Raw genomic sequence first — 14,269 nt, forward strand, 5'->3', positions numbered from 1 at the left:
ACAAATTTATACTCAACTATTACAAATCGGTATTTATTGGTGCAAACTGATGCATATTTTTCTATTTCAATTTTGAAATGCTGCTAAGAAAATTAAATATAGATAGATACAACTACAAAGACTCGAATACAAATCACCAAATGGAAGAAAAACTCTTCAACTAAGATATAATTAATACTGTATTTAGATAAAATGGTATGTGCTATAAAACTTTTTAAGCGGTTTTATCAAGCACAAATCATTTATGGATTAAGGTTTGTCAAACAAATATTTGAAAAATGATTACTTCTGGAATGTAAGAACTGGGAAAGGAATATCATGGGTGTAGGAGGGCAATTTTACTAACTAGAGAGAGCCTCAAGTTGGGTTCTGATTAGATGATGGGAGATGGAAAATCTATTAATTTTGGCACCATTAATGGGTTGGAGACATGCATCTTGCAGATGAAGTTAATCACGAAAGAATTGAGAACAATAATCTTCTTGTTAGTGAAGTTGTTGATCAAGAAATGAAAGTTTGGAGAGAAGATAAAATCTATGATTTGGTTTCAAGTCATGTGTGGCATAGGATCAAGGCCATCTTCATCCCCTTGGAGTGAGGAAAAAAAAAAGATAAGTTGATATTAATACTTAGGCTCCGTTCACATTTAGGTAAGTTACTTATCTGGGTAAATGCACTTACCCAGGTAATTGTTTTCCAGGAAAGATTTACCCAGTTAAGTGCATTTATCCATGTTCTTTTATTTCCCATGTAAATACGGCAATAACCATTTTATCCATAAAAATTCATTATTACAAAGGGTATCACTTACCCGGGTAAGTGATACCCAGAAAAATAAACTTTCCCTGGTCCCCACATAAATCTGAAAAAAGAACATGGGATTTTTGGTCAATGGGAATCAAAATCCCATTGACCAACATTCCCCCCTCTCAAAATCCAGAAAAAGAATGCCCCCTTAATGTGAATGGTAAATTCACCATGAAACCAATGCATTATGCCAAGGTCAATTTGATTCAAAGATCTATGGAAAATTTTAAGTGGAATTCCAAAGTTTGGAATCTTATTTGTTCTCTAAAACTTAAAAGTCTTTATTATTCTCCTTCTGAATAATAGTCTTCCATCAAAGACATTTTTAAGGAATAGAGGAGCAAATGTTGATTGATCTTGCAATCGATGTGGTGAAGAAGAGGATTCTATCCATATTTTCAAGTTTTGCAGCTGTGCAAAACAAATTTGGATGACAGTTAAGCTCAATATAGAGAGGGCGCTGATGAGACTGACCCATCGATAAATAAGTGGTGGAAAAGACTTTCTATAAATAAGGACTTTGGGTGTGATAACAGAATGGAGAAGACATTGTATATTTTGTGGTTTCTATGGAAGAGTAGAAACAAAAAACTTTTCAAGGATTATTGATATCCTTTCCCCTAAAAGTGATATTATTAAAATAAATTTTGATGTTTCTTGCATCAGTGGTGATAGTTGTTGGGTGGTAGCTATTGCTTGGAACCACCTTGGAAAGGTTATTGATGTTAAAGCTTTATATCTACAGCAATCAACAATAAACATGGCTGAAGCTTCGGCTGCTTGGGAAGCGCACAACCTGGTGTTAAATTTCAGGGGCTACTCCATAATCATTGATAGTAATTTGAAGACTGCCATCTCTTGTCTGCACTGCAGAAAGCAATGGATCCTTCGTGGAAACTAAAGAACATCATTTAAGACTTTTAGGAGCTGAAGAACCATTTTGAAAAAGATATTACTTATAGGCAAGGTTCAAAATATTGATACGGGTGTATCGGACGGGCAAATCAATACCTTTTTTTTTTCTTTTTTTCAAAATTGGTTTAGGGGGACGGTTTAGGGCTCCTCCACCCCCTGAACCAGTCAGACCCCTGATACACCCAATGTAGGGTTGGAGGGGTCCCAGAAAGATACGTATCGGTCGATACATGTCGATACCTTGAACCTTGCTTAAAGACATGTATACCATAAGGACAATCAAGTTGCTGACGAGTTAGTTCACGAAGTTCATTTGTGTAGTCCAGGTTTTATGAATCTCAAACTCCAAGATCTTCCTTGGTCGTTGGTTTATATTTGTGCTAGTAATTTCTAGGGACATGCTACCCCCACCTCCCACCCCTGGTTTTAAGTAGCCCCTCCTGTTTTATAGAAAAAAAAAGTCATTTTATCAACTTTTCCTATTAATATTATAGCAACCAAAAAAATCAAAAAACAAATAAATTACTAATTATCATTTAAGCTAGCCATATTTTAATTCTTCTATCATCCCCCCGGCCTTTCTTTATAATATCCTGATGGCTCACATTCACATATCTTTGCTTTTTCCACCATATCTATGCATATTGCATTTATCGATACTCTCAATAGGTAAAAATTGCATATTAACCATTTCAATCCATCAAAACTTTTACGTAGGATTCAAAGTATCGAAATATATCGGCCTGTATAAATTGATACGTATCGTGTCGATAACTTTCTGATACATCCAATTGTATCAGGTCAAATCATAGTTCAAAGGGTAACCGAGACTTGATAAAAAACTGAATCAATAGTTTGAACCTTGGTGGTAACAGATCTAAATGATGGTGAGATTCGTGAGAGCAAGGTTTAGTCCATAGAAAACCATGCATCTCCTGTTATCTGAGTCAGCAGATTATCCACGGCTTATTCACTGTTTCATTCTAATATAGATTGCAAGAACCTCTTTTCAAGATTTGAAGTGCAATCCATTTCTCATATCAAAAGCGACTATAAATCCATTGCCTACATAATTTTCCCAGTTTGCTCTTAATTTAGATTCTCCTGGCTAACTGCCAGACTGGCACCCATTTTTATGATTTGACTAGACCAGGGAGTGGACCTAAGATCTTGAATTCGAAACCAATGCAGAATCGACGCTTGCCGCTCGCTGTGTTGGTTTAACTTGTGCATCTGAGATAAGGCCTGTCAATGTTATCCAAAATTCAAGGTCCGATCCCACTAAAATCAAAATCTGATTATATTATAATGTTTATTGATTTTAATATATAATTTTTATACAATTATATTTAAAATTATAAAAATATACATATTTTACAAATTATATTACATATGAATTCATATTTTTTAATTTAAAATTATAAAATATATATTTTTAATTTATACTAATTTATAAAATATAATTAACTTTTTTATTTTTTTATATTTTTTAAATTTTAAATAGAGTTGGATTGTCGAATTCAAATCGGAGGCCTTCAAATCCCATCGCATTTCGGATCAGATTTGGATGTAATGTTCCAATAATCGGATCGGATTGGCAACTAATTTCAAATAATCGGATCGGATTTGGCAACCGAAAATATTAACCTAACAATAAATCAGCCTCAGCCACAAGAACTCGGCAAGCACTCGGCTAAAGAAGAAAAAAAGCTACAACTACAGAATAACTCAAGTATTATCAGATATAAAAGTCCAAAACTGAGGGATTGTATAGAAAAGACCTTGGAAGGAATTGCATCGCTAGGTAAACATTCATGAAGAGTTCAAAAAGTCAACTTATTTTCGTTTTACACTAACTTCTGTTTCACATGTAACCCGCATTTTCAGACATCGAATTGAATTTAAATATCACTTTGTCTAAGAGACCAAGGTTTTGACACTCAGGGAAAAAATAACTAGGATGACACAAAATTAACCTCTTTTTGCCTATTTCTTTCCAGGTGTGCTCTCCAAATTCATCTCCTGAAGGTTCAGCAACAGGTCATCAGAGTTCAAAAATACCCTATTGGCTGAGTTGGAAATTGTCTGTGCTATTTCTCTTGCAGCTTCAATTTTCCTCAATGTGATGAATGCTGGATTGTCTGCAATAGCTTGACCTATCAGCTGGGCACTTTTGGCTTCACCCTAGAGATCCAAAAAAACAGAATATAGAGTGAGCATTAGCAGCCATGAATGTGTTTTGTGGGGATGGTGATCAAGAATTCAAGATCATTATCCTAGTCAGTAGTCACAGTATTGACTATTGAGCACTTCCTTACCTGTGCTCTAATGACAGCACTCCTCTTGTCTTGTTCTGCTTTCTCAACAACGTATTTGGCTCGTTCTGCTTCTTGAGCCGCAATCTGTTTAGCTTCAATTGCAGCTGTAAACTCCTTCCCAAATGTTAGGCTTGTAATGGACACATCATCCAATGCAATATTGAAATTGGCTGCACGGTCTGTCAATATTTTCCGTATTTCTCTACTGACAGCCTAAAACAACATTTCTTTTCAGTAACAAGAAATTTTACAAAATTAAGAGGAAACACACAACCGGGCTTTATGATGAGAAAAACGCCAAAGTGAAGTGGAGTTTCTTATCACACGGTAGACAGTACACCCCCTCCAAAAAAAATAAAGATTGTATCTCTAGAAGGCATTAAGAAGTGCTTCAACCCACTACAGACATGATAGGACCCATCATAGATAGTGGGCAGGTATTGTAGCATCCTAGTACATTGTGGGCTGAAACCTACTGCAACGAACCAAAGATTTGCTGCAAACAAAAGTGTGCAAACCCAGCCATGATTGATTATTGGGTTCACACACCAGTTCCGCAGCAAATTCCATGTTCACTGCAATACCGCTTGACTGTGAATGCCTGCCACCATGCATCGATAAATATAAATAAATTAATAAAAATAGCAATCTACCTTCAGAATTAGTATCTACAAACCAGGTACAAGACCTAGGATGATGGAGAAAAGTTAGTTAGGCTTTTTAAAAATAAGAAACACCTTTAGGTTTTAACCTTTTCCTAAATGTCCTTCCATATGCAGATGATACAAACATTCATAACAAATACGACCCATAAATTCCTTGTCAAATAACCCCAATTATCCAAGTATTAAAAACAGTCGTGGTAACACGTAAAAAAGTTGTCCCAAGTTTCATCTTTATAAAGAAATTGCAGTTGTCTAGATTCTGTTTCTTTCCCCAAGCCACTGTATTTAGACTCCTAGACTCTCTCTGTTTTCAATAAAACTTCTCCTTAATCATCAAAAGAAAAAGTTATCAGAATTATCTTAAAAACTGCGAGTAACCAGCCAGACTATACAGGAAATGACTGTCATCAGATGGTCATGAAACTATAATTTTGATGAGTGAAGAAAAAAAGACTGTTGAGGTCCTTGAAAGAGAGTGGTGGGGGGGAGCAGCACCATATTGTATCGGTAGCAATTTAGTATACAAGATAAATGTCCCAGCCTACCTCTCTTTGTGTGATCAGTTGGCTGGCATTGTACTGTGCAACCACAGCTTTCAGAGTCTCATGGATAATAGAAGGTAGGACTCTCTCATTATAATTCTCACCCAGGGTTCGGTATACTGTAGGTAATTGGTCTGGGACAGGTCTTGTAAGAACTCGAAGACCAATTTTGACCTGCAAAATAAAACCATATTGCACCAATCAGTGTAATATTGCAATAACATAAAAACAACAAGTCAAACACACAGCAAAAGCCCATGTCATATAGGACATAAAACAAACTTGAATCCATCACAGAACCAAATGCATGTGAAATAGAAAAATAGATCCAGATGGGGAAAATAGCCTTTGCAGTACATTTTTTAAATAAATAAAAAAATTATTAAGAAAAAGAAAAAGGTTGCAAAGACAGTGACGAGACCCAGCAGCAACCCCAAAGACCAGGCTGCCACATTTAATTACAAAAAGAAATTAATAAAATCCTTTGGGAGTTACATTGATCTTGATGGAATGCAATAGTCCACTATGATGAGTTGATGGCAAAGACTTAATTAGACTCCTAGATCAGCTAACAGTTTAGCTGCTGAGTTTGCCTAAAGTGGCCTGGCAAGACTGACTGGAAACATCAAAATATGCTCGTACTGTAAGATTGATTTTTTTTTTTTCATTTTCTTTTCCAATATTGGACTGCAGGGGATTTTTTCATTGCTCTACCCTCATTCTACTTTTTCTTAAAATAAAACTTGTCATATTGCTTCACAAATAACAAATTCTCAATACATAAAAATATAAATTCCTTTGGAATTGTAGTTTCTGTGGCTTTCCTTGAAGAATAGAGAATGTATGAAAACATATATGGAATAGGTTACCATTTGGAGGTCACGGCTTCCTGAAGTACTCTCAACAAGATGTGGTCGTGCACGAACATCATAAATGACTGGTCTGTCAAACCATGGGATCATCAAATGTGTTCCTTCCGGATAAACCTGCAAATTCACCAAGTCAGTAGGCTGAGAAATAAAATACACTAGAGGATTTAACAGCTCTCACAAGGGGAATGATATTAGATATCTAGGATGAAGAATACATGCAGCATACTTTATTTTTCAGGATTTTGTTATAATATGTCTAGCCAATCTTTTAATGTTCTTTGAAATTCCATCTCCACACATGAACAGAACAGATAACAGGACGGGAAAAATGATATAAAGATTAAATTTCATCAAAAATATCAAATCAATTACAAGGGTGCGAAGGTTTCACCACAATCTTCAAAAAAAAACGGAAAACATCCAACCAGTTAAAATCGAAAAAGAAAATAACAGGAAAAATACCAACACAGGACCCATTATTGTAAACCTAATGAAAACAACAGTTTGCTATCAACATCCTCAATTACAAGGGTGAGGAGGTTTCACCGCAATCTCCAGAAAAAAGGAAAACATCCAACCAGTTATTAACATTTCAAAGAAGAAATCCCATATGAAAAGTGAATAAATGCTCAACTTCATCCCCTTGATTTCTGCTTCGGCACATTACATACATATTTGGAAAGTGAAAACCACTAGCCTTCAAATGATTCAAAGTATGAATCCAAAGCCACAAGCCAAGAAAAGGTTTCCAGTCTAGGTGGAATTGGGTTGCCCCCGGATGGCTGGTTGCTTGTTTCCTCCAACTGGTTTCTTCACAGAAGGGCACACCACAGAATGATCTGACCAAGAACTTCCCATCCACACATTCTTTCCACCACCTCACATCTTCCTCATTAGGGTCTTCTAAAACCAGGATACCACACAAAAGTATAAACACACTCCATCTGGTAAAGAATCAATTTACCATCATATTTTTGGAGACAATTTATCATCCCCGCACCAAATATCTTCTTGATTGAAAAAACAGAAACTACAAAAGAATAAAAAAATATATATCCTTTTAAGGAAAGAACTGGTTGCCATTTGTTTTAAAATTCATATGCTTGAAAACTATCTGGTGAACAATAAATGGCATGCATACTTGTATAATGCCAAAAGATACCAAGCCTAAGATCAAGAAAGAGAGCTCTGTATGGTATGATCAATGGGTTCTATGAAAACCCCAATCAGCACATGGAGAACAATAGAAACCATTTAACTTATTCGAAGATGAAGTCATATACTTCAAACTTTATATACCATCACCCCATAAGCTAACCCTGAGGCTGTGTTTGGAAGCAATGTAAATCAAGATCGACGTAAATATTTACGCCAGTTCAGTTTTGTCAGTGTATGGAGTGGAGTTTTACATCTAAAGTAGAGTTTTATATCGATTATCGATGTAAATACTACATCAATAAAATTGATGTAAAACTCCGCTTCTCATCATGCTTTTCAAAACTCAAACGGTCAATTTTTATACGGTTCGATGTACTTTTACACCAATGACATTTTACACCAGTTCCAAATGCAGCCTAAATGGCTTCAAACTGCATATACCACCATCCCCTAAAGCTAACCCTAAATGGCTGAACCCAAACACACTCTGAACATTTCTACATGATAACTACCATGCAGAATGCAAAGTACAACAAGAGAATTCCAAGCAGAATTTCTTTGACATACATCATGTGGAATGAAAATAAACAATCAACCAGCACAGTTAAAATATTGCCTATGCATTGACTAGGCAACTATCTATGTGTTTTGGAGGCCTATTAACTACTTGACAAATTAGATTATGAGTACAGATACGAACATTTTAGTGTATGTAACCTTTTTTTTAATCAGTAACTCAAGAAATTTTATTAAGATTAAAAGAAAAATAAGAGTACAACAAGAAATTGTTAGGATAAAGATCCTTTACAACAAAGAACCCCCCATGCAATTAACATTGAAGCTGTGTGTGTAACCTTTTTTAGTTTGATAGCAGTGTATATAAAACTAAACATCAGGGTTCTTAACTCTGTATCGACGTGTGCTTCACATTGAACCAGAGGCAAGTGAAGTTATTCAAAAATCTTATTGTTTTTTCCAAAAATCAGGTACAAGTTGTCATTTGATCATTTAGTGACTTGATTTGCATTTTAACTCTTAAAGGAACCATGTAAATTAGGAATAGATTTCTACTTTTGTTCTCTGATTGCTAGTGCAAAGAATTTCTGGTAGGACATTAACCACAATATAATTTGCTTTATGGAATTTCAAGTATGATGTACCTCATCAAGTGGTAGAAGTTCTATACATAGAAAGAAAAAGAGTTCATACGTGGATTCAAGTCTGAGAGCAATCGATTTATGCAAAAAAAAAAAAAAAAACCAAAAGTTAGCTCCATATACAGTCCACCCCTCCCAAGACCCCAGACAGCTGGGACTAACATTGGGTAAGGACCCTTTAAACAAGGGGTATTGCACATAGTAGTAAGATTTGTTTTGTTAGGTTTGAGACAAAATGATTAATAGAAAATCAAAGAAGATTTTTTTATTACTAATGGGAGTCATCTTTTCTATAAAATTGCGTAGTAGGTTTCTTTAAAATACTAATATTTTAAGCTTTTCGATTAATGAGTAGAGTTCTAACAGTCATCTCACAACGTATCATCCCGTATCAGCTGGTACATATAACATATCATATCGGTATACTTTAAGCTTGGTTTTGGGATTTGACCTGTTTCAGGGGGTAGACAGACCTTATACCGACCCATATGCCCCATCTGGCATATTGGCTTATATCAATATTTAGAACCTTGGTAGTAGCTTAGGCAATCCAGGGCCATCCAGTATATTAGGGGAGTCTTCAGAAAAGCTGTGGATCAAATTGTTGCCTTATTCTCTGGTCCTATTGGAGTGGGGGACTCGGTTAATGCAGAAGTCCAAGCAGTGTTGCAAAGAGCAGAGATTGCTAAATAATTGAACTTTGAACACTTGTTAATTGACGGTGATTTGAAACAGGCAATTGGGTGGCTGAAAGAACCAGAGACAATGGCTTGGTCCTATAGGGAGGCCTTGAGAAGATTCAAATGGCTAACTACAAATATAATAGTCAGCTTTCAATGGGAAAGAGATTGGCAAATGGAATGGCAGATTCTCTGGCTAAACAAGGGGCAAATAGGAACCAACTATTTTGGGCTCAATTATAAGATCTTTGAGTTGTCTTGAGGCTGCACCTTGCACCTCTTTGTGGGAAGCATTCATTGTGTATATTTTTATTGATTCTTAATAAAATCTATATTTCTTATCAAAAAAAAAAATTCAAGGCAAAACCATTGGAAGGGTGAAACCCCCACATTACCCTGTTGAGTTCAGTATCTGCCTCCATTACTGATCTCACTTTTTTATTTCTTTTTAAGGGCTACACAACGGGGGTAGCCCATCCCCCAACCCAGGTGCACCTTGCACCTCTTTGTGGGAAGCATTCATTATGTATATTTTTATTGATTCTTAATAAAATCTATATTTCTTATAAAAAAAAATTCGAGGCAAAACCATTGGAAGGGTGAAACCCCCACATTACCCTGTTGAGTTCAGTATCTGCCTCCATTACTGATCTCACTTTTTTATTTCTTTTTAAGGGCTACACAACGGGGGTAGCCCATCCCCCAACCCAGGTGCAGGCAGGATTCGATCCCATGTCTCCAGTACGACCAGTGGGAGACCTTACCAACCAGCTGGTTGGCACCTTGCCTCCATGATTGATCTCTTTCTGAGTGTTTTCAGATCAAGAAAGAGCCAAGGAAGAGAGGCAACAGATCAGAATTTAGAGATGTGGCCATTGCTTTGACACAGATTAGCCGGTCAAGAGATCAGAGCTAAACTGCAACACTAAATGGCTCACTTTAGCACATGCAATGGGGCTTTCATCATCAGCTAAGATTTCAGAGAAGCCTGCGGTGCACCGTGCAGGGTTAATGAGTAGAGTTCTTTCTTTGTAAGTTTTTCTTTAAGCTAGCATGTAATCTAGGTTCTCTTTTATTGGATGAACTGAATTAATGTTAATTGACTTAAGTGGATTGTAGGTTAACTAATTGATCAAAAAAAAATTGTAGGTTAACTATGAGAAAAAACTAGGGTTTCTATAAAAGTTGAGGTATGGCTGTAGTGGGATGATATATTGGTAATTTCGAAAGCTGACCTAGTGTAAATCCCAAGGGGCTAAGATGGTACAGCAGTATGTTGGAACTAATCAATCCACAAAAGAAGCTGAACAGGTCTGACTGATATGTATTACTTAAAAGATTTTACCGATTGTTACTCTAAAGATCAAGGAAGATACAGGTATGGTTGGCTAAGAGTTCTAGCTTTACTCTTTGATCCTACATGGTAAAACTATCAACTGTCAAGTCCACTTATCTAGGAACCAAATGAACTAATAACAACTCTTGTTCTTGAAACAATTAACAGTTGAATCTTGATTCGTTTTTTTTCTCAGTAGTTAAATCTAGAGTCTTTAACTTCAACTCCAAAATTTAAAGGCACCAGGAGCCCATGATACTAGAGTATTGACTACTAGAGTAAATACAACCTAAATAACTCTCCTCCAACTCTTAAATTAACCTAGAACACACCCATTATAAGGAAAAATCTGCACCAAAAATTAATTCAGGGAAAGAAAATACCCACGACAACACTCATGGTGCCCCCGAATTGGGAGATCTTGAAATGCTTCCAAACAAATGGCAATTTTTTTTAGCTCTACTTCAGTCACATGATACCAAAGGGCCCTGTAGGATGCACAATTGCAGACACCCTATTGGTGCTTTGTGATCCCCACCTTGAAAGTCTCCAATTTTCAAGGTTTCTCTCATTGGCAATTTCTTCCTTGTTTGGATGTATTGGCCCTTCCTTTTTTGGTGTATTCACATTAAATATGTTATGAATAGATACAAGTACATAAATACATACATCTAGAAGCACACACAAGACTTACAAGAGGTCTACAAGGAAAATGAATGTACTATATACATTCAGGCATGAGCCTCAAGGTTCAGGTCTGAGGTGGTTTCCTTACCCCCATCTCAAAGTGAGATTCAAGGTGTCAACCTGATACTTTTTTTTCTTTTTTTTATTGGTAACATTGTAAACCTAATTGATTATGAATATTACCCCTCAACTTAGACAGGTCTCAACCACCTAGCCCCTTGCATATTCTTTTTTAAACACCACTTGTGGTTACCCTGAGAATAGCTTATCCCTGTTAACCCCTTCTTTTGCTTAAGAATCAGCCATACTGTTTAACACTCCATGCACCCAATTGAAGGCAACAAGCAGTTCCTTTGCTAAAAGTATAACTTCTCTCAATGTAAGCCTCATACATTGTTTTTTCTTAAACCAGTGTCTTTTACATCATTAGTTTCACAAGGCACCATCACTTAATTTTACTCACAAATTTCATCATCCTATACACGATATAATCAATTCCATTAATCCATTTAGAAAAACAATAAGACATTTAAAATCATGAATTTTCATATAGCAAGAGTCCAAATAAATAAGTAAAGAATTAACTCAATAGCTTCAAAAAAAATGAATTCAAGACTGTGTGCTGTCACTTTGTGCAACAAAATGCCTTAACAAGTCAAGAAGTTATGATCATCCAACCACCCCACCCAAGACCTTTGATAGCAAGGAACTTAATTGGATAATGGTCCTTAACAAGTCAATTGAATGGTGAATCCAACCAAGCAAGTATTACAACACACCAAACTCGAGCAAATAAGCAAAGAAACAGCACCTGGAAGGCTGGAATCCAAGTAAGTATCATGGTAAAAATATAAGAAAAAAAAAGTAATGAATAGCATATCAATATACCATATCATTTATGTATTCTATGGTCTAGTAAAATACAGCATATGACAAGATGCTTGCCTCACCTTTTTCCTTGTCTAAGATAACATGGTGTTTAACACACACACACACACAAGGAGAGACAGAAGATAATATAAAACACTACTTCATATTTAAAAACTCAAAAGGTAAAGATTAAGAGCATAACTTTTCTGGGTTTGACTATGATACCGGAAAAACTTACAGCCGATCAATAGGTATCATGAAAGAGGTGGTGTTCATCAAAATTCACAGGGGTGCTTTGATTGCTCAAAGCTCTTCCAGTACCCTGTATTTCTGGTATCATAGATTTGATTTTCCCTAACTTTCTATTAAAAAAAGCATAACTTAGACTAGAAAAATTAAATCTAATAGTTTATTAGGAAAGAAATGATGTAAAAGGCTAATGTTGCCTAAAACATTTTACATACACCCAATGGTAACTTAAAAGGGGCCATTGCTTGGTAAAATGGGTAAAACTCAGACTAAAATGTTTGAGAACATGAGCTCAAGTCCGAGAGTGACCACCTTTTGTTAAAAAAAAAAAAACAAAAACATATCCATTCTACTCCTCTCAAGACCTTGGATAGCCAGGACCAGGACTGAGTAATGGGCCTTACTTAATAGGACATTAAAAGCATAGCAGTTTCATGGAGATGTTACGCCACTGACTAAAAGCTGCTGGAAACGGACATAAGTTTTTATAGACACGTATGCAGATGACAGGGAGATAGATCAAAGAAAACGCAAATATTATTGACAAAAGGCAATCCACTCCGTCAGAGTGAGTTCCAAGCCCCACAGCAACAAAGGATATCTTCCACAAGGAATGCTAAAATGGCAGATCCAGAGAATTCATGTACTGAGGGACCTCTGGATGGGTCTTTTGTTATATATCTATTGGGTTGAAATTTGACTTGGAAAAATCGTGGCATGAGGAACTACTAGGACCGTTTTGGGTTGCTATTTCCTGCTTTGTGTAAGAACAAAGAATCAAATACAGCAAGGATTTCAATCATACTCTGCCTAGAAGTATAATAGCAAAAATATTTAACCCGACCAAGAAATTAGAAATCAGGAAACCAGAGGAAATGCATTGGCGAAAGTACATATACCCATAAAGCAATTTGCAGAGACAATATGAAAAGTATCAGTTCTACAAGTTCCTGATGACGAATTAAACTAAACAAATCGAGCAGAGAAAGAAAATATACCTTATCTTTGACACCAATTAGACGATTGAAGACAATCGCACGATGACCTCCCTCGACATTGTAAAGACTATTAAAGGCTGCATATAGACCAAGGCCTCCGATAACTCCAACCTTCAACAAAGCAGCAGCCGCACCTCCTCCCGGAACCTTGGGGACCTTCAAGTTGTTGAAATTCATTTCGCAAAAACTGCAAAAACCGAAAATGGAATGTCAAACAAACAATATTAGAACATCCATAGCTGCCAATAGGGTAAGGTGAGCCTGGGCGACAGGGAATCGCCTGTAGTTGCCCAGGCCATAGTCTGTAAATCTGTTCATTGAGAAAGAGATTGTAGAAAAAAAAAGGGAAATATGAAGGAGTCCCGTTCTATTAAACAATCATAGAGAAAGGAATGAAGATTTTGTTTTCTCTCAGAAAGAAGAAGAAGAAGAGAAGAAGAAGAAGAAGAGAAGAAGAAGAAGAAGAAGAAGAAGAAGAAGAAGAAGGAGAAAAGGAGGAATAGCAAGTAAAATGATACGCACCGGAAGTAATTCGCAGAGCTTCTGACCTCCGGTCTTCTACTTTTGCTGCTGCACCTCCTCAACCAGGCCCCAACTCTCTAAAACCCTCGATCACCTAAAGGAGCAACACTCAAAAACCCTTTTCCCTGTTTTAGGTCATATAACCCTTTTAGGTATAACTACGGGTCGGGTTCAGTATATTTTTCACAACCCGGATCTGGTCCTAAGTAATCCTAACCCGGACTCAATCCGAGCTTAAAGGAAGATTGATCTCATTGAAGAAGGAGATAATGAGATATTAAACCCATTCTACTCTGACCAATCTCATGTACAATGCACTTAATATAGAGCTGCAAATTATTTGGAAAAAAAAAGAATATAAGGATGAAAACGGGTCGAATAGAATATGGATATATCCAAAATTTATTTATTTATATTTGAATTCGAATCTTTATCCACTGGACTTTTATATCAGATTCCAATTGAGATCAGATTGGTACTTTGGTTGTTGGGT

The 14,269-nt window shown here is 36.2% G+C and overlaps 1 protein-coding gene and 1 non-coding gene across 2 annotated transcripts; both read right to left on the bottom strand.

Moving 5' to 3' along the window:
- Positions 1-3,488: 3,488 nt before the first annotated feature.
- LOC104611704 (prohibitin-1, mitochondrial) lies at positions 3,489-13,915 on the bottom strand. Its single transcript, XM_010278877.3, has 6 exons — positions 13,777-13,915; positions 13,255-13,441; positions 6,117-6,233; positions 5,251-5,421; positions 4,041-4,253; positions 3,489-3,906 (listed from the first exon to the last, which is right to left on the bottom strand). The coding sequence occupies exons 2-6, from the start codon at positions 13,429-13,431 to the stop codon at positions 3,709-3,711; spliced, it is 876 nt and encodes a 291-aa protein (XP_010277179.1). The 5' UTR covers positions 13,432-13,441; positions 13,777-13,915; the 3' UTR covers positions 3,489-3,708.
- On the bottom strand, positions 9,979-10,120 carry LOC148789994 (small nucleolar RNA snoR134). The gene has a single exon (XR_016079975.1). It is a non-coding gene; the product is annotated as a small nucleolar RNA snoR134 (small nucleolar RNA).
- Positions 13,916-14,269: the final 354 nt, after the last annotated feature.

The sequence above is a fragment of the Nelumbo nucifera genome, chromosome 8, assembly GCF_055504915.1.
Source record: "Nelumbo nucifera cultivar China Antique chromosome 8, China Antique-T2T, whole genome shotgun sequence".
NCBI lineage: Eukaryota > Viridiplantae > Streptophyta > Magnoliopsida > Proteales > Nelumbonaceae > Nelumbo > Nelumbo nucifera.